The sequence below is a fragment of the Lygodium microphyllum genome, chromosome 1, assembly GCF_053477565.2.
Source record: "Lygodium microphyllum isolate KBCC chromosome 1, Lygodium_microphyllum_v1.1.10, whole genome shotgun sequence".
Taxonomy (NCBI): domain Eukaryota; kingdom Viridiplantae; phylum Streptophyta; class Polypodiopsida; order Schizaeales; family Lygodiaceae; genus Lygodium; species Lygodium microphyllum.
In genome coordinates, this window is record NC_141135.1 from 41,051,342 (window position 1) to 41,076,361 (window position 25,020).

The 25,020-nt window shown below is 41.7% G+C and overlaps 1 protein-coding gene across 1 annotated transcript; it reads right to left on the reverse strand.

Annotated features, from left to right (window-relative positions):
- Positions 1-713: 713 nt before the first annotated feature.
- On the reverse strand, positions 714-23,837 carry LOC148041029 (uncharacterized). The gene is made up of 8 exons (XM_087675609.1): positions 22,604-23,837; positions 20,265-22,020; positions 20,031-20,127; positions 19,717-19,817; positions 2,160-2,225; positions 1,941-2,030; positions 1,535-1,711; positions 714-1,375 (listed from the first exon to the last, which is right to left on the reverse strand). Exons 1-8 carry the CDS (start codon positions 23,386-23,388, stop codon positions 1,337-1,339), a joined length of 3,111 nt encoding a protein of 1,036 aa, XP_087531735.1. The 5' UTR covers positions 23,389-23,837; the 3' UTR covers positions 714-1,336.
- Between the last annotated feature and the right edge of the window lie 1,183 nt (positions 23,838-25,020).

Below are 25,020 nucleotides of genomic sequence, written 5' to 3' on the forward strand. Positions count from 1 at the left end.
TATCTTACTATTGTTTATGCTTTACATTGCTTTGTTACAAGAGCATGGTCTTGTGGTGTTGTAAGCAAGCTCTCTCTCTCTCTCTCTCTCTCTCTCTCTCTCTCTCTCTCTCAAAAAAGAAAACCTCTTCAGCCCACCACGCTCCCAACATTATCAGCCACCCACAGCACAGGTAAAAAGCCTCTTCAAATCAAATCATTCCCTCCTTTCAGCCTAAAAATTTAAAACCTAGCAGTGCCAAGCCTAGAACCCATCTGTATGTGGCTGGTCATAGCCACACAAGTAACCACTACGAGGCAGCCGCCAGCACAGAACACACCGCCACCACCAATAAACCACAAGCTACCATGGGCTCACGATCCACTCACAGCCCCATGGGGATAAAGACACTTCAAAGAGACAACGGCACCATTACATTCTTTACAGAACCATGAGAGCTAACGAACGACTACAAAAGCCTAATTGGCATATCTAATTAGCCATCGCAGACTGACATAATACATTCAGGAAGCTTTCATCTATACAGAAACTTCTTTTGTTGCAATGTGCTTGTGCATACGGATCAACAGACTGCACTACTTCAAGCCCTCAAAACTCGCTTCATGAATCGCTCGACTTATACTACTGCCGCCTTCAATTACTCTGAATGCTAACTCAATAAGAGGTTTAACAGTTACTATATTCTAGAGCAATTGTGCAAGGGCAGTGGCACTGTGTAAAGTACACTTTCAAAGCCCATATTCGAGTAAAATCCTTTATACATAGCAAATAAAATGCATCAGAGCCCAAGTGTAACAAATGTAGAAGTGAGACAGAGAAGTCATAGGAACAAGATATAATGCTTACAGCAAGCACCTTCAGCACCTTCAGTAATTCTTTACACATCTGCATGCTTTATAGAGAAAGTCAAGAGATACAATTTTATTTGTGTGAGATATATAGAGATGTCCCAACAAATTAAAGGAACATCCCAAAAAAATTAACCATTATAAGGTATGTACCACTTATCGCCAAGCCTGAAAAGACTTGTGATTTTGATCCTCAGCATAAGGGAATTCCAACGAGTATATGCCTGACGACTCTCAACCCCATCCTGAGGGTCAGATTACCATAACGTCCAGAAGGATGTTCCATCATGCCCAAAACTCGTATATATGAAAATAAGTGACCAGGACAGTCACAAGGCATTGTCACCACAAATGTCTTGGTGTGACGAGGCATGGCAGAGTGTTTCCATACTCTTTAAGTCTTTATCACCCATGGTATCATGCCATTGACCATGAAAGAAACAGGACTCCTATCCCCCACTTCATGTGTGCAAAGGATAGTGCTGGTATCAAAAGAGCTCCTCTGAGTTGAATTTGTTCCATGCCTCCTGTAAGATGAAGCAAATGCCCTCAGAAAAACCACCTCAAAATGGAAAAGGTGTTCTCAGAAAACACCTCTTCACATTAACTAGCTTGGAACAGCTCAGAAAACACCTTCACATTAACTAGCTAAGAACAATTCGTGACCACCTTTGAGTGGCACTTACCTTTAAGAGATCAAAGACTTTTTCTGCAATATACTTCTGTGGAATCGTAGCACCTTTTTGCTGGACCTTATCTGGATGGACACATAAGGTTGCCTTTCTGTACACTTTCTTTACAGCTGCTGCAGTAATAAGATCTGTCAATGACACTGGCTGCCAACCACACTCTGGCCAAAGAACCTGTAAAACATAAGCCACATGATTTGCCCCATATTTAACTGCTTCGCCTTTAAAAATACGATCACTTTGCTTGGCCACTTAAGACTTCACCAGAACATGTCTCAACAGCAGAATAGATATGAAATGGATATCGTCATGCAGTTGCAATATCATCTTTAAAAGATTTAAAGGGAGAATAAATTAATCACTTCAGAACAATGGTTACACAGACTACCAAACCGTTACGTACATATTGGAGTGTTGAGAGCAGTGCCCGAAGGTTCCCTTCCTTGCCAGCCGCCCAGCGCTTTATCTCAGCATCAAGAGTTTCACCTGCCCTCTGTTGACCATATGCCACGATATACTTGTCATTCATGCATTGCTTTCTCCAGAACGTACCAGGCTATAAGGAAAAGTATGCTGTACTTAAATAACCGCCTACAAAACTTAAACCGTTCAATGGAATCACCTGTCTCTCTGCTTGTTCTCTCTGGCTTTGTAGATCACGCTGTTTTTTCTCTTCCAAAGCCTTTGCCTGCACATCTCATAGCATAACGTGAGTAAATGGATGCACATGCCAACTAACATTTTAGACTCTTGAAATACAGCAGCCATAAAAAAAGCACAGACATGGTGCACGAGCACTTTCATCTGATAATTAAACATTCAATATAGTATTTCTATAAGGAGTAGGTACTGTTGTTGGATGTCTTAATCAGCCACTGGCAATGGAAACAATTTCAATCACATTGCTGTAGCACTAGTGGTGCATCAAGGGCACAATTAATGTTGACCAGCTCCCAAACAATATGTATTGGAACTGAAAATCATGAATTGGAAACACCCAAGCTAAAAATTGTCATTGTTGCTCAGCCAACAATCCCATGGATGATGCATTGACAAGTGCATGAGTAAAAGGCAGGCACCTTCAATAGTTGTGCATAATGAGTTCCATATTTTAGAGACCCTAAGTTAATGTCATTTCAGAATGGTGACTAGGAACCATACAGTCAACTACATTATTTGAGGCAAAAAGGAAGGGGGAGTCAGGAGGGAGAGAGACTCTCCTCAGTTCCAAATTCTAAAATAATGCTTTCCAAAACATTACTTGCAGGAAATAGATTCCCTTGCAAAAACTATAAACAATGGTCCATGTAGTATATTCCCCTTTCCAAGTCAGAAGTTCCACGATGAAGGCTATAGCCATGGGGTAAGGGAAGGCCTGTAAAAGACCCCAGATGGCAGCTGGGGACCTCTGGAGCCAGCAACGGCAGCTAAACCATCGCCTAGGGCAAGCAACCTCATCTAGGGCTCTTCTACACTGGCAATTGCTGCTAAGCACTGTTTTGGGTCAGCAGAGCCTGAATTATTTTTTTTCGTAAAGATAATTGAATTAGATAGTGAATATTTACATCAGACCATCAGGTCAACATTCTCTCTGTATCTCTTACTCTCTATTACATCAGACCATCAAGACAGCATACGCTGTCTCTCTCTCTCTCTCTGTGTAACTAATATTTACATGAGGCCTGCAGGCTCTCAAAACAACCTATTACACGAGCAGTACTAATAGATCACACAGAAGGAACAGCTGGAGTAGAGCGAACAATGGCCAGGCAAGGAGCAACAATATCTGAAAGAACCAGGTTCGCTGACATCATAGAGGAGATTAGCCATAACACTATTCCATGCACACCGGCCACATGCCCATGGATACCCAATGCTAAATCAAAAATAGGGCCATTGAGAGTATGCCATATATGCCACAAGGCTGTCCATCTAAGGAAATGAAATAGGCAGGAACAATCCGAACTCAAAGAGGGCATAGAGAACATATTTCCCGGAGCTTGAATTTTCTCACCCCTATTGCCCCTCTCTCTCTCTCTCTCTCTCCATACCAATTGGAGCCTCAATTGTGCATCTGAACCAATCTTTGGAAATGCAACCAACAACAATTCCACTTAGCATGCCCGCCTTGGGATGCGTGCATGAAACCAGACTTGTGTGGCAAAGAGGGCGGTGTTATCTTACTACTATATTATTTTAGCTATAGGTTTGAAAAGCCCCGAACCTCCAGAGGGCTTCCCGAACCTAGCCCCTTTTCCAAACCTCCCTTTTTCAATTAAAACCCCTTCCCCTCCTCTCTTTCTCACGTGCAATATATCATTTTCTCTTCCCCTTCCCTTTTTTCATCCATCCCCTTTTTAATTAAATTCTTCCCCCCTTTCCCCTCTCTCTCTCATGTATAGGGCCTAGATTTTCTCTCTCTCTCTCTCTCTCTCTCTCTCTCTCTCTCTCTCCTTTAATTAAATCAAACTTCTTTTTAAATCAAAAGTTTCTCTCTCTTTCTCTCACAGTTAGATAAAACTTTTTAATTTAAAATTTTCTTTAATTAAACATTTTAAAAGATTTTTTTAATTTAAAATTTTTCGAACATAATTTTTCAACACACTTTGAAAAGGAGATAGAATAAAAGGCACACAGAGAGAGAGAGACGAAGAAAAATGATAAAAAGAAGAAGACGGAGAGAGAAGGGGGAGAAAGAGAAAAGAGAATAGTCTTTTTTAATTAAACATTTTTCTTCTCCCCCTCCCCTCTCTCTCTCATGCGTAGGGCCTAGGTTCTCTCTCTCTCTCTCTCTCTCTCTCTCTCTCTCTCTCTCTCTCTCTGTGTGTTAGATTAAACTTTTTAATGTAAACATTTTTGTTTAATTAAAATAAGGAGAGAAAGAAAAAAGAAAGAAAGAAAGAAAGTTATATTAACGTCTACAACAGGCCAAGTTGACCCATGAGACCAAAATGTTGCATACAAAATGTCTGGGAGATTTCAAAATTCCTAGTGAAGCTAACGTTTATGCTATGTTGAACTAAATTGAGTAGGTACAAAATGATATCTAGACTAGATACAATCTAGAGGTACTCCCAGTGCGGTGTGGAACTGCTCCTGGAGTGTTCATCCTAGGATGTCCCGCATGGGTCGGTCTAACATGGAGAGACTAAACTGGCGGGGCAGGGCCCTCCGATGGCGGCGTAGTATCCCTTGTATCTTCGACATGTATCTTCTGCGGGGACGAGGGCCGGCGGGGCTTGGGCGCCGGGCTTTGCCTCTCGCTGTGGCTATTTCTAAGGTGGTCCCCCCAACCGGTTGGGCTGGTGGGGGCTCGGTGGTGGGGAGGGCAGCTGGTATTTGGTAGAATTCGTTGAGTGTGCGTTGGTTGGTGACTCCTTGTCTTTGCTCCGTGGTTCGTAGGAGGTGGTCTCTGTTGTATTTCCAGTAGAAAGAGCCCCAAGCATCTCTGGTCTTTGAATTCCATCACCTTGGAGAGTGGTCTGAATCCTTTGCTGAATAGGCAATGGAAGCGTCCCCGGATTTCGTAGTACACTGGGCATCTACAGATATAGTGTTCCTCTGTCCCTGGCTCGAGATGGCAAAGCTAACAGATTCGGTCTTCTGGGGGGAGGGGGTTGGCCCCGTATCTGCCCGTTTCGACCCATAGTTGGTGTGAGGACATGCGGATTTGTCCGATGGCACTTCTGACCCCGTGAGACAGGTGTGTGTCCATGTAGCTTGGGCGGGTGATGAAGCCATCCGGAGAGATATGCAGGAAGTGCTCTCGGTAGAAAGCCTTCTTGGTTCCTAGTTCCTACATGGGGGTCACCCATGTCCTGGCTGTATCTGTCTGGATGATATCCATTTTGATGAGAGAAAGAGCAAAAAAAAAAGAAAGGGAGAGAGAGAGAGAGAGAAAGAGAGAAATAGCAAAAAAAAGAAAGGGAGAGGGAGAGGGGGAATAGAGAGAAAGAATTATAGAGAGAGAATATAAAATTTAAGAGAAAGAGAAAAAGAAAAAAGGAAAAGAGAGGAGAGAGGGGGGGAGAGAGACAGAGAGAAGAAAATGAGAGAGAAAATAAGAAGAAGAAGAGAAAGAATTTGAACACAGTGAGAGAATTATAGAGAGAGAGAAAATATAAAATTTAAAAGAAAGAAAGAATTATAGAGAGAGCAAATATAAAATTTAAGAGAAAAAAATAGAAGAAAAGAAAAAAGAAAAAAAGAGGAAAGAGAGGAGGAGATAGACAGAGAGAAGAAAACGAGAGAGAAAATAAGAAGAAGAATTATAGAGAAAGAATTTGAACATAGAGATAGAATTATAAAAAATAAAATTAAATTAAAATTTAAAAGAAAGAGAAAAAAAAGATACTTTCTTTTTAATTAAAATATAGAGAAAGAGAGAGAGAAAGAGATAGAGAAATATACAAAAAGCAAAAAAGAAAGAAGAGGAGAGAGTGAACAAAGAGAAAGAATTATAGAGAGAGGAAATATAAAATTTAAGAGAGAAAGAAAGAGAAAAAGAAAAACAAAAAAGAAAAGAGAGAGGGGGAACAAAGACAGAGAGAAGAAAACAAGAGAGAGAAAATAATAAGAAGAGAGAATTTGAACACAAAGAGAATTATAGAGAGAGTAAAGATAAAATTTAAAAGAAAGAAAGAAAAAAATTTAAAGAGAAGAAAAAAAATGAGAGAGAAGGAAAGGAGAGGGGAGGGGAGAGAGAGAAAGAGAATAAGAAAAAGGAAAAGAGAAAGAGAGATGGGAAAAAAGAGAAAAGAGAAAATTCTTTTTAAAATTTAAACATTTTTTAATAGAGAAAGGAAGGGAGAAAGAAGAGAGAGGGAAAGAAAGAGAGAGAGAGAGAGAGAGAGAGAGAAGATAAAATTTAAAAGAGAGCGGAGAGAGAAAAAAGATAAAATTTAAAAGGGAGAGAGAAAAAAAAGGAAAATTAGGAGAAAGGGAAGAAGAAGAAAAGGGAGTAGAGAGAGAGAGAGAGAGAGGAGAAAAAAAGAGAATATAAACATAAAGAGAGAATTATATATAGGGAAAAGATAAAATTTACATACTTTAAGAGAGATTAAGGAGGGAGGGAAAGAAAGTGAAAGAAGAAGAAAAAGAGAGAGAGAACATACAGAGAGAATTATAGAGAGAGAAAAGATAAAATTTAAAAAAAGAGAGAATAAAAAATAGAGGAGAAAGAGAAAGAAAATAAAGAGGGGAGAGAGAGAGAGAGAGAGAGAGAAGAAAAGCGCAAAGAGAAGAAAATGAGAGAGAGAAAAGAAAAAATTTAAAAAGAGAATTAAGAGAGAAAAAGAAGAAAAAAAAGAAAAAAATAGGAGAGAAAGAGTGAGAGAGAAGGAAAAGAGAGGAGAGGGGGGAGAATAAAAGGAGAGAGAGAGAGAGAGAGAGAGAGAAAAGCAGGGAGAGAAAAGAGAGAGAGAGAGAGAGAGAGAGAGAGAGAATCAAGAGAAAAGAAAAATAAACTAAAATAGAAGGCAAAGAGAGAGAGAGAGAGAGAGAAAATAGACATAGGGAATTTGGGGGAGAGAGAGAGATAGGAAAAAAAAGGAGAGAGAAAGATGAGAAATGGATTGTTGAGCGAAGTTGCCGTACAATAGCATGGCAACTTCGCTTACCGCTTCGAGGCTGCCGCGAAGCGGCCTAGCGTTCTTTGCGCGCGAAACGCGCGCGGAACGCTAGTACTTGATTAACCAACAAATTACAAGAAGCAATAAAGCCACTGCCCCTTGCAATATTTCTTTGAGACGTATTCCAAGATCTTGTTGTGTGACAAAGAAAAAGATCGAATCCCCAAGAAGATGGAAGGCCTTGCCACAAACTCAAAGGAGATGCCCTCCAGTCTCCACTTCTATTGACCAAGCCAATTCTCATACAAAAACTGGAACATTGGGCCGATCTGTACAACCAGCAACAAATTCCCTTAATTTGCCCCTTGATTTGGTGTGTCCAGGGTATCGACTTGCATCCTCTTCATTGCATGCAAGTCACCATTGCTGTAGATGAGCAATTCTCCTTAGATCTGCTATAAATCTTCAGCTTATCAGTAAATTCCTTCACATGTGGCTGAGAATTTTGTTGGCACACATCCCAAGGCAACTGACAAACCCTAATTACTGCTGTAATTAGGTCTAAAACAGTAAATCAATACTGAGATTCTTCAGATTTGTTGAGAATGAAAAGCAGCAGTAGAGAGAGATCTCTTTGCGTCCAAGCTGAGAGAGAGCAGAAACCAACAGTCATCTGCTGTCCCAAAAGCTCAAGGTGTTGTTGCTTGCTGCCAAAGTGGCCCAGAATGCTGTCGCCTACTGATAAATGGTCTCCCCATCTGTGGAAACCCTAGCAGCAACACTTGTCTCACCACAATGCACCTCCTCTGTCCTGCAGCCAAGACTAGAATCTTCCCTTCAGGTTGCCCCAGCCTTGCTAGGCATGTTTGCTCTCCTTGTGCCAACTGGCAAGCCTGCCCATGCATTCTCAGCCTGAATTTTCAGCAAATCATTTGTGGAAGCTAAAAATTCCTTGGCACTGCCCAACAATTGACCATTACCCATCCACCTATAAAAACTTGAGCCCTTTGGACTATTCCAAGTTTCATTTACCTTAATCCTTGGAATTAAATGTTTTAATTCTCTAACCCCCATGACACCAAAACTCATTTCTAAGGGCACATTTAATGTCTCGAGCCAAGATCGACATCAAGCACCTGCTACACCTGCCCAGCACAAATTCTACCCACTCCCAAGCTAGGGTTTGCATGTCATCTTGTCCACAATGTAACTAACATTTACATGTGCATCTCACATGTGAACAACTTGATTATTCCAAAAGAGTAAGTTAAAGTTCACATCCATGTAACAATGCATGCATGTCCCAATCAATTGTGAAGATTGCTACTGCAAATTCCATCAATTGACAAAAATTTGGAAAGCATTTTGTGGTCTACAACATGGTTGAGTCGCTTGCAACAAGATAAGCCTAAATTCGGCTACCTATCTCTCAAATCAAGGAGCAAATTGAGGATTAGGGTTGCTGGTTGCTACAGACAGCAAATTGTTTCTGATTAGTCAATGATTAAGCCTTGATTTGCTGGAATCGAGGGAGATTTCACTTGAAGAAACTTGGAGGGATTACAAGTTGTCAACTTGGTCTCCTATTCTCCAAGCTTCGACCCTTCTCTATTGTAACCAAGCATCTTTAGAAACTGCAACCAGCAACTATTAGGGTCTTTATGGCTGCATCGGGATGCATGCATGCATGCATGTCCCAATCAATTGTCAAGGTTGTTGGTGTAAATTCGGCCAATTGTTAAAAGATTGGGAGACATTTTGTTTTCTAAAGCAAGGTGCATTGCTTGCAGCAAAAGGAAACTTAATTTGCTCCTCGAGCTCTCAAATCAAGATTCAAGCGGCAAATTCAGGATCAGAATTGCTGGTTGCTATGGACGGCAAAAGGTTTTAAATTAGTCAAGGATTGAAACTCGATTTGCTGGAATCAGGGGAGATTTCAGTTGAAGAAACTTGAAGGGATTTCAAATCGTCGACTTGGTCTCCTATTTTCAACGCTTCTCTATTGCATTTGAGCATCTTCAGGAACTGCAACCAACAAGATTTAAGGTTTGCATGACTACATCAAGATGCATGCATGCATGGCTGTTGTAAATTCAGTTAATTGATAAAATATTGAAACACATTTTGAGGTCTAAAGCAGGGCTGTGTTGCATGCAACAAAAGAAGACTCAATTTTGTTGGGTGTAAAGGCCCTTTACCCTCTCCCATGTATATATTACTACACAAACGTGAACTCACCCTAGCGGGTGTAAGTGTACCGTACCCTAAGTATAAATACATTCTTTTATTCTTTGTGGGTACCACACTGGTACACACCTATCTGTCGACTCTCTCTCTCACTCATTGTTCAGTACTATTGAGCACCTCGATTAATGTGCATGCTCTCTCTCTCTCTCTCTCTCTCTCTCTCTCTCTGTGCTTCCACTTCTCGACAAACTGGTATCAGAGCATGGTTCACGCAAGCGGCCGCAACACCAACAATGATAGACAATAGTCACGAGCTATAGTCAACAATCACAGTCGGTGCACAGGCACTAGCTATGATCAACAGTTGTCACGCCGGGTAGCAGAGTCGTCATGCCAAGTAGTAGAGGCAACAATACTGTTTACCAGAGTGTGACAGCGACAACGTTGATAGCGCCTGCTACAGGCATAATAGACTAGCGGGATACGAGGAGCAGGTCAAACGGACGGCATGATAAGACCAACTGGCAACCTGTTGACGGGCAAACAATCAACACATGGGGCGAGTAGACTGTTGATAGAGTCTAGCGAGACTGACGAGCACCTACATATCAAACGCGTAGGCGTGACGGGCTAACAGACCAACGAGAGCAGGTGGCACTCGAGCGTGACGGGCAGCCAACTAGGGTCACGCGACGCGGGGGCTGCACGCTGCACGGACTGAAGACACAGGGATTGCACGGACTAACATCCGTCAAACGGGCAGGTCAACATCCCCTTTTTCCTTTTTAAAATTCAGAAATTTTCAATTCATTTTATTTTCCCTCTTCCAGGTGTTCGCGCGAGCAAGCACAGAACACGAATCTGTGCAATTTTGCTCCTTAAAATTTGGGGCTTTTCCCAAAGTTGGAGTCGAATACAAGTTTCAGTGACTATTGATCCACAAATTGCAGACATTGAGTGCACAGGTCTTGGAAATTTTGGGGATTTTCACATGCAAGTGAAATTTTTGCTTGTTTGAGCCAATTTCTTTGAAATTGTGCACTCTTGGACCCCAAAATTTGGGGCTTTTGCAGAATTCGTGAAATTTCTGCAATATTTCCGCATACTTGATGCTCGGGAAGATGTACTAATGCAATTGGACTAGATTCATTGCAAAATGGGGCGTTTTACATTAGTGATATATTTTGAGTCGATTTGAGACTCGACAGTGAAATTTGCAGTAGATTCACTGCTGAGTGAGCGCTATATGCTTGGCTAAGAATGCCATGTTCCATGCATGTACCAAACATATTGATGTTCGGTATCGTTTTATCAGACAGGTTCTGGATGACGGTCTAGTCACTCTAACTAAGATCAAATCACAGGATAACCCTACACATGTTCTCGCTAAAAGTCTTGCAAAGGCTCAACATATAGATCCCTCGAGTGCCCTATCCTTAGCCTTACCACATGTATCTAGCATGCACATCTCGTGACACTCGATTAATGTGCATGCTCTCTCTCTCTCTCTCTCTCTCTCTCTCTCTCTCTCTCTCTCTCTCTCTGTGTGTTGCGCTTCCGCTTTTACTCGACAAATTTGGCTCCTTAAGCTCTCAAATCAAGTGTCAAATTGAGGACTAGAGTTGTTGGTGGTTCAAACAGCAAAACATTTTAGAATAGTCGAGGATTGAATTTCCTAGAATTGGGGGAGATTTCAGTTGAAGAAACTTGGAGGGATTTCATGTCCGTAGCTTGGTTCTATTTTTAAGCTTTGGCCCTTCTCTATTGTAACTCAGCATCTTCAAGAATAAATGAAAGACAAATACCACAAGGGGCACCAAGGTTTGGGGCCAATTAGTATTGGCTTACCTATTCTCATGTGGGTAATCTAGCCCAAGGTTGGTTATGTGCAGAATTTGTTTACTTTATGTTAAATTTGCTTGCTGTAATCATTTATAAATCAAGGATCTACTCCCCAAGGCTGGTTTCATGAGACCCCAAGGGTACATCAGCATGGGTAAAAAAGGGTAAGGAAAAAGTCATGTGTCACTTGTGTGATCTAGTTGACTCATGGCAACTATGCTTTTGGACTAGGTGACTCCTTTCATTGCTTTTTGTAGCCGGCTAAGGCCCTACCAATGGACAAATATGCGGGGACCAGCCTTCCTTCTCAGATAGGGTGGTACTAACCTAATTTAACACTAATTACAGCAAGCATAAAATTCACATAAACTAAAAATGCAAATGTTACCGCTTTAATCTTAGACAATGGACAACCTATTGGCCCCAAAACTGACACCCCTTGCGATATTTCTTTATCTTATATTGCAAATGGGAGGAGTACAACTAAGATCCTTTGATCTTCTCCGCTAAACCAAGTGCCTCTTGTTGTCAAAACTGACCAAATTCAACCCCAAATTTGATATTGGCTAGCTAGCCTCTTAAATCTCCTTGATAGTTCTCAATTTTAGCTACTAGAAATCAAGTCCTAGGCTCTCAATTCCAAGCACACATCCCCATGCAACTATCGAACCCTAATTTCTGCTATCAATTAAGGTTTACAACACAGATTCACTGAAATCTCTTCTACTGATGGCTCAAACAACCGGAAAATGCTGAGATAACTTAAGAGATGGCCAAGGGATGAGAAAGAATACTATAGAAAGAGAAATTTCAAGTTTCACCGCAAGAAACGTCAAAAAGCTACTACTATCCTACTCAAATAGCCATGAAAGCTATCACCTATAGCTTAGAACCACCAAAAAGACTACTACCCCCTCATGTATGCTATCATCTGCACTAGAAGCACCTTGGGCTGCTATCACCTACTCTTGGAAAGCTCCAAAATTGCTGTCACATGTTATAGGACAATGACTAATAAATCACATCAGCAACCTCTTCTTGCTCTCTAACAACCTCCTCTCTCACAATGGCTAAAACAAACTTCCATCAGCCCCTAAAAACGTTTTTCCCACTTTGCATGGGTAAGTTTTGCCAAGTGGCAACCTTCTAATCCCATTTTTCAATATTATTCAACTAATTAAATTAATTTTTACAATACTAATTCTAGATATCAATTTAATAATTACTTTAGTGCTCAAAATTTTAATTTCACCAATCAAAAATCAAATTGGCTAGGCCAATTTGTTTTTCAAGTATACGTGAGCAATTATTAACCTTTAGATCAGCATTAATTAATTTAATTAATTAATACCTAGTCTCTAATATCACCACTGACGTTAGTGGCTAATAAATTGGTATAAACCAAAATTTGATATCGGGTTTCACCTAGTACCTATCGAATATAACTTATTACAACTTTTGCCTTTGACACCAACTAATATCCCGAGATTCTAGGTCCCATACTATGAAATAATTAACTTGCACCTCACATGTACAAGTCAAATTAGCACATTTGATTAACTTTTAATTGAATGCTAAACAAAGAAATAAAAATTTTACCTTCTTGTGACAGACTACTCCCTTAAAATCTCTGCAATCGTCCTCAATTGCATTACATTGTACCAAACGAAAAGCATACTGCATTGGAATTTCCATAAGGCATCACAGTCACAACATTGACCATTGTTGTCCAACCATGCCATATGCCCCGAACCTACTGAAAATTTCTACCCATCATGTACATAACATAAAATTGAAAATTAGTCTAGAACTATTACTAGAGACCCATTGAATGCATCCACAACTCCTATTTCTCAATTGTTTTGACTATCCACCATAGAAAAGTATTAATTCAGTATAAACCATGGCTGAAATTGTCAATGGCATCTACTAATATGTTGTCGTCTTTGGGACCAAATATAGACCATTGAAAATTGAGTATAAACTGATCACTTCCTAATTTGAGAACCGATCACAAACTGCTGCAAATGTGATCCTAAATAGATCACAAATTGATTGCAAAAACTGATCTGCAACTAATGCAAAAACTAATGCAAAACTAATCCCAAAAGAGACCACAAATGGTTCTCCAACTGATCAAAAACTAAGCTGAAACTTGAATTTTTGTCTCAAAACTAAGGCAAAAACTCACGCCAAGTTGATCATAAACTTATGCAAAAGTATAGTTTCAGTGCTCACGTGAAACTCATACTCATTTGCATGCATCTCACAGTGACTGATACACTAAGTAGTGACCTCAAAGCAAACATACTGTCAACACATTATCTTGGATGCATATTGAATACATACGAGATCCACTACATATGAGAGTTGTCCACAACTGGCAAAGGGGAAGTGCTACCTCCCCCTTGAGCATCAGGACCCCTACTTTGCTAAACCTGCCTAAGCATAAACCAAAGTCAGCTTTAACTGAACGGCATCTCGGTAAAGTTGCAACAACTAAGGATGGTCTACCAAGTCATCCTCTTCATCCACTTTGTATCTATTGGTGAAACAATGATGAAGCTTCACCAAGAAGCAAATGGAAACTTTACCTCTAGCTTTACCTGCATCAAAACCTCCATTAGGTTGTAGGTCTTTCTTCCCCTCAAGCATTGTGATGCTTTCTACTTTCACATTGCTGCAATTCCAACTTAGCTAATATGCAACATTGGATCTAGTTGTCTAGCCACTCGTGTGTACTTGACATGCTAGGAGCACTAGATGCATTAGGAAATATTCTTGTTTGCATACTCTAGACCATTGCAATGTGACTGTGCATGGAAATTTGCATACTACCAACCATATCAAGCTACATTTTCCCATACATTACATGCATTACTAGCTACATTTTTCCTCACGACCAACATTATATGGAGCATTTGCACGACCAACATTAATAACACGAGTCCCAAACACAATGGCTACATAAATGTGTTGCCAAACTTGCCACTTTGTGCCCCAACATCATGCTAACATTGTTATAGATGGGTTACGCATTTCATAAACCATACCCGAATACATTGGACCTTGCACACCATGCATTGGTTCTTGCATATGATGAGTTGTCTCATACATTCCCAGATACGGTCCTTGACTCGCCATAGCACGGAAACCAGTGCCACCACCAAAGTAACCTAGTTGCCTCATAATTGCATGCATGTCCTGCTGTCCAAAAAGCATTGGATTGGCACTTCCAAGTTGGCCTTGCTATGCATCAATTGCACCGCTAGCATCATTTTCTTATGCTCAATACCTACATTTAGAACATCATATTGCTGTATTGACTCTTCCTTTAGTGCATCTTATTGTCCCGAAAGCTCTCAAAGACAATTTTCTCTTATTCCCTTTGTTGCGCTCCTTTAAGGGAATCAAAAAGTGTATGAACTAAGAATCATTTGCCAATTGCATTAACATTTTAGATACTTCCTCAACTAACCTTTATACTAGTCATCAAATTCCTCTTCCTCTTGCTAGTCATCAGCATCACGATCTAGAAGGACCCGCCTCTTGTTCAATTCCCTCATTCTCAACTTGCTGCCCATGTTATCTAAAGACATTTTTGTTGTAATATGCTCAGTTGAATACAATTTCAGCACTACAGCAAAGCTTCTAACCTTCAATCAGGTACCTCTGGTCCACCAATTCGAGGGAATTGATGGTATCCCGACAATGGAACAATGAAACCAGTGTTTCTTCTCGAATAGGGTGGTACTATCTTGACTTAACACTAGTTACAACAAGCATAAAATTCAGATAAACTAAAAATGCAAATGTTACCACTTTAATCTTGGACAATGGACAGCATGTTGGCCCTAAAACTAGCATCCCTTGCATTATTTCTTTATTTTATATTGCAAATGGAAAGAGCACAATTAAGATCCTTTGATCTCCTCTGTTAATCCAAGTGCCTCTTGCTATCAAAATTGACCAACAAGCCTCCAAACCAATTTACCCCTTGGTTTGCTTCGGGATTGACCTTCACCCTACTCCTTAAAAGACAAATTCAGCCCCAAATTTGATATTGGTTGGCTAGCCTCTTGAATCTCCCTGAAATTCCTCAATTTCAGCTACTGGAAGTTAAGTCCTAGGCTCTTAATTCTGAGCGTGCATCCCAACACAATTGTCAAACCCTAATTTTTGCTACAAATTAGGGTTTACAGCATGGATTCACTGAAATCCCTTCCTTTGATGGCTCAAACTACTGAAAAATGTTGAGATAACTTGAGAGATGGCTAGGGGATGAGACAGAATATTGCAAAAAGAGAAATTTCAGAGTGTCATCGTGAGAAACACTGAAAAGCTACTACTACCCTACTCAAACAACCATATCTATAGCTGAGGACCACAAGAAAGACTATTGCCCCCTCTTGTATGCTATCATCTGCACCAAAAAGACCTTGGGCTGCTATCACCTACTCCTAGAGGACTCCAAATTGTTGTTACATGCTATAGGATTGATCCTTGGTAGCTACAAATCACACTAGCAAATCTCTTCTTGCTCTCTAATCTAATAGCCTCCTCCTCTCTCACAATGGTTGGAATAAACTTCCATCATCCCCTAAAAACGTTTTTTTCACTTGCATGGGAAAATTCTACCAAGTGGCAGCTTTCTAATCTCATTTTTCAGTATTATTAAATTAATTTTTAGAATATTAATTCTAAAAATTAGTTTAATATTTATTCTAGTGCTCAAAAATTTTATTTCACTAATCAATAATCAAATTGGCTAGGCCAATTTGTCTTCCAAGTATCCCTGAGCAATTATTAGTCCTTAGACCACTATTAATTAGTTAATCTCTAGTCTGTAATGTCACCGGCAACATTAGTGGCCAATAAATTGGTCTAGGCCAAAATCTATCACTAGGTACCACCTAGTACCTATCAAACATAACTTATTACACCTTTTGCCTTTGGCACTAATTGATATCTCAAGGTCCTAGGTCCCACAATATGAAATAATTGACTTGCACCTCACATGTGCAAGTCACATTAGCACATTTGATTGACTTTTAATCAAATGCTAAGCAAAGCAATAAAATTTCACATCCTCATGACAGATGCCACGTGGATAATATAGCGTAAGGCACGGAGTAATGACAAGGATGCAAAGGAAAACTTGTAATAGAGTCGATCCCTTTTTGGTGTTTTCACCAAATGGTCCCATTCAACCAATGGACATGTATTCTTATTTTAGGAGCAACAAAATGTCACTTGACATGGATAAGGTTAATATGTGGTAGCCATTTAAGAAATCACAATCAACACTAGTCGTCTTTTGTTGAACATGCTTCCCTCCATTTAGGATTGGTGGGATAGTCATGCTCTAGCAACCTAATTCTGACACTCATACTCAACAACTAAACCCAATTGCTATTGGGCAATTGTTTTGCCTTCTTGCACGAACGTGTGCTTGCATACAGTCATCCTTCAACTCACATATTCACATGCACTTGACCATTCATTTGCTTCTATGTCCATAAAGGCAGCTGAGAGCAAAGGGCTAAGGTCTTCCCTACCTTAGTCGTGCCTCCCTACTCTCGCAATCAAATCTCACATTGTCTCTTGTTAGTAGTCATGGGTGTTTTGCACAATCATCTCCTACTCGTGAGTCTCAATCTGAGTTAGATAGGATATTAGGAGCTCTAACACTTGGAATGTCATGTTTTGACAAAGAAGACAGCTTTATTTAGAGTATGCATTTCTTTAAAACTCGATTTTAAGTGTATTCACATTGGCTAATTTATTAATCCATCCTATAGCATTTTGTTTTCAGTAGAAGGAGAGTCGATTAAAGACCGCGGCACAAGTGTAGAAAAAGCTTGCATCTCTTTACAATCAAAAGACGTTTGTCCATAAGATCTTGAAGAAGCTTCCAATGCTCCGTATCGATGACACTACTTCTATAAAGGATCACATCAATAAACTAAAGGATATACGAGACGAGCTGGCGTCCCTTGAGAGGATAATATCTTCGAAGAATATGGCCATGATTCTACTAACTTAGTCACCATTTCCTAAGTACGATGTTTCTACACCAGCCTTCTAACATCAAGGACTCGAGATACGCTTCTTTGGAAGGAGCTTTCACTGCTTGTCTTGGAGCATGATGAGCATCTCACAAAGGTGGGAACTAGTGAATCCAACTCCATGAAGGCTTTTAATACAAGTTTAAGATGTGACTTTCATGAGGACATGAAATTTTTGAGATGCTTCCTCTTCCTCGTAACATTTGACAAATTTAATAATTAAATGTGCAATGTTGTAAGCACACGTGATGCACATGGCAATTATTTCATGGTAACAAGCCAAGGATCCCGAGATGCGATAGGTGAAAATGGCAAACATTATGACAAGTTATGCCAGCTAGGTTTCAAATGTCAATTGGTGTTGGTTTTGGCCCTAGGACCACTAATTGGGCATTAAATGTCACTGATGACACTAAAGACTAGGCATTAATTAGTTAATTAATTAATTAACGCTGGTCTAAGTGTCAATTAAAACAAGGGACCGCTTCTGGTTGCAAATGGCTTGGCCAATTTAATTATGAATGTGCATTTTTTAATTTAGGCAAGGTCAAAAGGGCTAAAATTAATTTTTCAAAATTAATTAATTCTAAATTTTAATTTATTGACTAAATTATTTTGAAAAATGGGATTATAAAGCTGCCACTTGGTAAAAATGCCCATGCAATGGTAGAGAAGGTTGTTTGGGACTGAGAGACTCATTCAATGCATTCAGCTTGGGAGAGAGAGAGGAGAAAACTACTACGAATCAATTTTGGGAGCCATAAGAGACCATTGATTGCAGATAACAGCTACCAAGAGCCCTCGAGAACCAAAGTGAGAATATTTATGGCCTTAGGGACAGCAAGCAGTTGCATTTGATGCAAGCGATAGTAGGTTTCATGTCTCCAAGCAACAAATGGCTGCATTAATTGCTGGTTGGAGCAAGTAGCAGGTAAATTGGAAGCACTTCTTGCAAAGAAACTCTAATTTCTCTCTCATCTCAGTATTCTCGCACCTTCTCTCACCTATCCTCCGAGTATCTCAGCATTCATCAGCCAATTGAAGAGTTTATCATCAAAATTTGATGGACAATAGTGAACATTCTGTTGTAAATCCTACTTCTAGATTTCAAATGCCAACCCATCCAATTTGATTTGGGGCAGCAATTGGCCAGTTTGTGGTCCCATTTGTACAAAGTCCTAGTTAAAGATCATGGGGCAATTTGCCTGAATGGCTTGCTAATCGGTTGTGACAGCAAGGGGCTTTTGGATCAACAGAGGAGATAGTGAAATCTCCATTGTACTCCATCCAATGGCAATACAAATTAAAGAAATACTACGAGAAGGGGCACCAATTTTGGAGCCAACAAGGTGTCCAATGTCCAAGAATGTTATGGTAAAGTATGCATTTCAGTTTATGTTCATTTATTAATTGCTGTAATTAAGTGCTTGATTAGGTTTTACCACCCTCTCCTAGAAGGAAGACTGGTTTCATGGTTCTATTCCCGGAATACCACTCAATCCTTTGGATTGGTGGACCCGAGGCACCTAATTGCAAGCCAAAGCTTTGTGCTAGTGCTGATTTCATGCTCAGCTGAGAATTTACAGCAAGATATCTTCATACAGTGAGATGGAATAAAGCAGTAATGATGGCTCTCAATATGAACCTTCACATGGTGAAGAAAGAAATGCAATGCCTATTCTTGGACAAGGCTCAAATGATGGACAGCAAGCTGAAAATGTTGCTATTGGACAAGTTGTGCACTCTCACAAGGTGAGCCTCATCTATACAGATATACAACTACACACATTTCAAAGAGGTACTTCCTTGACACATCGATTGAAGTCTGTCAAGTTCAAATCTTGGAGCAGGGATTGACATCTAGGTTCATGACGGGCTATTAGTTGATAAAGAGCGGAATTGGCTCCTGGTCCAAGCTCGCATGAGGGGACACTTTGGCAGTCTTGGCCAAAGGTAGGGAATCCATAATCATGTATATTCAAAGGCATTTTTGACAAGACGGTCTTGTATGCTATTGTGAGACATTGTTGACAGACACAAATCTCTTATGACTCCTCTCTATATTTCAAAAGCTAGTATGATCGACATTGACATCAAGTTCTCCCTGAGGCACCTTGGTGGTGGCTTGATTACCTACTACTTGAAGCATTTTGATCACTGAGTTAAGCTTCTTAACACGCAAGCTCCTGATGCAGCTCCACCTATTATGTCAGTTTTATGCCCAGCTATCACTCCACTTAATAAGGCTGTTTTTCAAACATGGCTTACTCTCATAAACTTTGCAATAGGTCTGGCTTGGCAAGCCTAAGTCCACTGCAGCAGCTAACACTGACCTTGACACTATTTTTCCAGGGCATCAACTGTGTCCAGACACGCCCTTCTCCCATAATTTGCTAACTAAGGTTGTGCACATTAAATAGGGATCTGATGAAAATTTGGGGCAAACCTTTGGATGGGACAAACTGCCTAATTAAATCCTTCACAGTTACAGAACTTTGAGAGGGAAACATACAGCTCGTGTAAGTGTCCGCTGGTGCTGATCCCATCTAGCCTTCCGTCGCTCAGCTGACTCACCATCAATTTCTCGAAACTCCCCAGGAGCCGGTCCAGTATCTAGATCAAACATCCAAAGATTCACAGTTTTATGTGTCCAACCAAAACCACCTCTTTGCAAAAATAGTCTTGGAAAAAAGAGGACAATCATTAACGGCTAAATGAACTTCAGTGCCCATGTTGATAATTGTTATTTTAAAAAACCACCTTAGGCATGAGGACCAAATAAAGATTTGACAAATCATTCTGGTTTGAGCTGCTCAAATAACTTACTGAACAAGGATGTCCAATCATCTGATATAGTTGCTGCTGATGCAACTTTCTTCACACTTGCTGCTGCAGAGGAGGCCTTCCGCTGTGCAGAAGAATCCTGCCCATGAAAACAACTTACATCAAAAGCTGTACCTTTGGCCTTATTCACTCAAACGGGTCAAACCTCAAGGAAACCCTTCATCACAAGCTAAAAGGAGTAGCATCAAACAAAATCAAAGGCAAAGGGAAACTTACTGAGCTTGGCGACCTCTGCCTTGGTGCACTTCCAGGCCTTGAATTTGATGAAAAGAAGGCATCGAGGTCAGTGTCGTTTCTCCGTTGCTGCTCTCTTGCTGCTGCTGCTGCTGCTTTTTCTGCTGCAGCCCTCTCTGCCCTTTCCCGTGCTTCAGCTGCTGCCCGTTCAGCCGCCCTCTCCCGAGCCTCTGCATTGGCCCTCTCCACAGCGGCCCGCTCAGCCCTAGCTCTGGCCTCACTTGCAGCTCTCTCAGCTGCAGCCCTTTCAGCCCTTTCTCTGGCTTCTGTCGCTGCTCTTTCACGAGCCTCTGCTGTAGCTCTTTCTACAGCAGCCCTCTCTCGTGCCTCTGCAGCTGCTCGTTCTCGTGCTTCGGCTGTGATTCTCTCAACAGCAGCCCTTTCTGCAGCAGCCCTTTCCCGTGCTTCTGCTGCAGCTCTTTCTCGTGCCTCAGCTGTGGCTCTTTCAACAGCGGCCCTTTCAGCTCTTTCACGAGCTTCTTGAGTGGCCCTTTCAACTGCTATTCGATCTTTTTCTCTTTCTCTCTCCCGTTCTCTCTCCCTCTCTCTTTCTCTATCCTTCTCCCGTTCCTTGCGCCGTCTCTCTCTCGCTTCCTTCTCTCTCTCTTCTCTTTCTCTCTCTTCACTTTCACGAATCTGGGCTTCTCTCTCCTTCTCCTCCTGTTCGCGAGCTCTCTCTTTCTCCTCCTTCTCACGTAACCTTTCCTCCTCCCTCTCTCTTGCTTCGCGGGCTCGCTCTCGTTCTTCTCGGACTCTGGCAGCTCTAGCCTCCCACTCTTTTTCTTCCTTTTCGAGCCTTGCCTTATTTCTGGCTCTTTCCATTGCCTCTTTCATAGCCACAGCTGATGCAGAAGCAGCAGCACTTCCTTCCAACATTTCATCCTCTGAAACTGGAGCAGCTGCCATGTCTTTTTTTGTCTCCTTCCGTGCTTTTGAACCACCTGCAGCAAAGTTTTCCAGCTCATCAACTGTGCTGCTTGAATTAGTGGAAGTGGCTTCGGCATTTCCTCTTGAGGACGACCTGGAAGACCCAAGAAGGTCTTGCCATTCATTTGCTGATGCTTTATTTGATTCTGCTTTCCACACAGGTACCTTCCTAGATGGTTGTTTTGATCCAGGAAGAGGAGGTGGCCTAGATGGAGGAGGGGCAGCAGTTGGCCGGGTTACTAATTTCACATCCTCCACTGAGATCCAGAACTCATCCGCTTGTTTGATTTTCGTGGGTTTTGAAGATTGCAACGAGTCATTCACTTTCTCATAAACCTGTCGGGACCTTCTTGATGGAGAACCAGCACTGGCAGGGTCAGTATTACTCACCAAATGGGGCTTCGGGCTACTTGAAGAAGATTTAGTCTGCAAATGATTTCTTCGAATGTGATCACCCTCTGAAGAATCTCTCATTCGTGCTGGCTTTGGGGAGCTATTACTTGTCTCTTTTCTCCTTGCAGAACTCCTAGCCACATTAACAGGCTTGTTAGATGGAGTTGGCATCACTGACTCTGAAGGTGTGCTGCTTTCAGTTGCAGAAACGTCCTCATTTCCATCTTTTTGCACGCTGACACCTTTATTCTGTATGGAAGGTTTCAGTGAATCAAACTCAGGGACAGCAACAAAAGGAGCACTGGAAGTTGCAGAGTCCGACCCACTGGCGGTGAAATTATCATCTGAAGCCAGCGCAGTGGAGCCATCTACCAGGCCAGATGGCTTAGATTGAGAAGGCTTTCCATCTGCAGTGGACCTGCAATGTTTCAATTATATGTAAACAGAAACATTTAGGTCACAAAATGCCTTTCCTGCATACTTAGAGGTGACGGTGGGATCAAATGTTCTAGAACAGTCAACCCAGATAGAATAACACATGCGTACAGACATGAACACATGCATGTATGCACTTGTGAGTTTGCTCAAAAGTACCACTTGGCTGTCTATCACTCCCCATCAGTTGTGCAAATGTGCTCCAGGCAACCAATATCATGCTCCTGGCTTAATTTTGATTTTTGCCACTCCCAAAGGCACTAGTAATTGATTGACAAAGCCCTCTGATTACAAGGGGGCTACCTGATCAGTCACCATGTATCATATCTACATGGGTTTGGATTGAAGATGATTGCCCTTGCAGCTCATACCTTCACATTTAATATGGCAGTAGCAAGTGCAGGAGGGGACGGGGGTTGATTTTGTTAGCTCTCATATACCAAGCATGCTCGAGTGATTTTGTGACTGCGGTTCCTTTTAAGTCCATGGTTAAAATGCGTGCTATCTCTCAATTAATCACAAACGCTTTGGAAAGAAATCAAAATGCAGATTCTCATTGTACAGACCTTGGCTTGACTGGTTCAGCACCACCAAATCCTGGCAGCAGCTCATCAAAAGTAGTGTCCCTCGGGGTTGTAGAAGCTGTTCCAGAATCTGTCGCTGCCTGCTCAGCATTTGATGCCTTATCTCTCAGTTCGGTACTTCCAAATCCCCCAAGCAAATCTTCCAGAACTGCAGGGCCTGTGCTTACTGTAGAGCTCCCACCAAACACATCATCATATGCAACATTGGTGCTTCTTATGCCAGGAACGCCTCCAAAGATATCGTCATCATATAATGGAGCATCAAAAACTGGTAATGATGAGCTCTTAGTGGAGGATGACTGTTTGGCTGCCGGCATTCCAAAGAAGTCATCATAGCTCGGAGAGACAGGGGCAGCAGGGCGTGAAGGGTAAGAGGGAGGAGCAAACTTGGGAGGCCCACCAAAGACATCATCATACACCACAGGTCCACCTCCTCCTCCTCCTCCACCACCGCCACCACTGTCTCCGAGCAGATCACCGCCTACAGATCCGAATGTGTTCCTTCCAGCAGAAGAGGTTTTCGTCCCATTCATGCCTCCGACGAAAAGATCGTCCTGGAGCCTGTCTGAGAGCACCGGGGTTGAACTCCGGCTACCGCGATTGGAACCATTTTTCGACTTCCCGGTGGAGCTGGTCCGGTGAATCGATGAAGGGGATGAGACCGAGAACATGGGATCGACTGGTCCCCGCGAAGCGGACATGGGTGCCGATTTGCCCTGCGGCTTGAGGCCATAGTCCCGCTGTAGGATGTTGACGAACTCATCCATGGGAGGAAGCTAGGGTTTTGGGGTTGTCTCTGCGCTGGGAGACTAGGCGTCGCCTGCCAATGGGGGCGGGCAAGGCATGCCGGGGGGGGTGTCAGAGTGGATCGGATTGCGATCGAATCGAATCACGGGCAGGGGGGTTGAATACGTTTGAAAATTGCAGCTGGGGAATGAGAAGCAAGGGAGGGAAGGAGGTAGGGAGGGCTATGGCATGCTTGGAGCTCCGGGCTATGGTGGTGTGCGGAGCTCCAGTGCCCGGAAGATGGAACCAATCAAAACAAAGCAGACAAAAAAATGAAGACGAGGAAGCAAAGCAGAAGCAGCAGCAGCAGACGCGTTAACTTTTTAAGTCTTGGGTCAATACACACGTCCCCCTCCTCTCTCTCTCTCTCTCAGGTACTCGCCAGAGTCTCTCTCCTCCTCCTCTCTCTCTCTCTCTGCTCGGACCTTCCTTCCTACGTTTAATGAGGTTCTTATAGCTGGGGAATTTGCTTGCAAGTTTGATAATTCCTAGCAGGGGACTACTACCTTTATTAGCTATCCCCCCCCCCCCCCCAATAGTGGGGCAATGGGGCAATGTTCCCATTAAATATTTTATTGATTATCCAGGACCATTGAATCTCTCAAACCCTTCAATTGATAATAAAAAGCATTGAGATACCCCAATGGATCCCCCATTGGCCTCTTTATTAGCAACTCACATGTGACAATTCCTTCCATCCAAAGCAATGTGACTTTGTGAATGTCGACAAGCCCCTATCAATGAGTAAAGCTTTAGCCTAACAATTTACTTTCAAATTCAAAGAAAAAGAGGCCATCTTTGGAAGCAAATCTAAAACCTCTATCATTTACCATCATTTGTTTTCTTTTTTTCAAAGACAATATGATTGTATACATAATCAAATCACAGGAATCCATAAGAGTACATGATGTGAAAGCGCATACTACTGGTGAACTAATAGAAATAGCATGCAACCAAACATATGTACAAAAGGGCCAAGAGACAAAAGAGTGAATTTGGAAGACACACACATATAATGATCGACATATATGCAGTCAACCTAGACTCCAACAGCCTTGGGCAAGTTGTGTAGAATTGCAAATTGCACATTTGACTTAGCTTGGGTGAGGAGAACCGCATATCTATTGATCATGCCTTCCTTTTGCAATTTCTCCTCCTCCTCAATGAGTTCTCAAACACTTCTTGAGGTTTCTTCAATCTCCTTCACATCAACTCTATTTGCTTTGTTTTTAAGCTCCTCAAATGCATCGTTTATCACTTTAATATGACTAACGTTCCATGCACTGGAGCTCCGCACACCACTATGTCTCATCTTTCCCTCTCCTCTTTTCCCTCTCTATTTCTAATTTTTTTATTTGCTCTCTCTCTCTCTCTCTCTCTCTCTCTCTCTCTTCTATTTTAGTTTATTTTTTCTCATCTCCTGGTTATATATATATATATATCTCTCTCTCTCTCTCTCTTCTTTTATTCTCCCCTCTCTCTCCTCTCTTTTCTCCCTCTCCTTTTTTTCCCTTTTTTTTCTTCTTCTCTCCCTCTCTCGCTCTCCTTTTATTCTCCCCCCTTTCTCCTCTCTCCCTCTCCTCTTTTTTTCCTTTTTTTTCTTCTTCTCTCTC

Coding starts and splice junctions, on each gene's coding strand:
- LOC148041029 (XM_087675609.1), bottom strand. CDS start 23,388: ATGGATGAGTTCGTCAACATCCTACAGCGGGACTATGGCCTCAAGCCG. Junction 2,226..19,716: donor AGCGGACACTTACACGAGCT/GTATGTTTCCCT, acceptor TGAGATGTGCAG/GCAAAGGCTTTGGAAGAGAA. Junction 1,376..1,534: donor AAGTCTTTGATCTCTTAAAG/GTAAGTGCCACT, acceptor TTCATCTTACAG/GAGGCATGGAACAAATTCAA.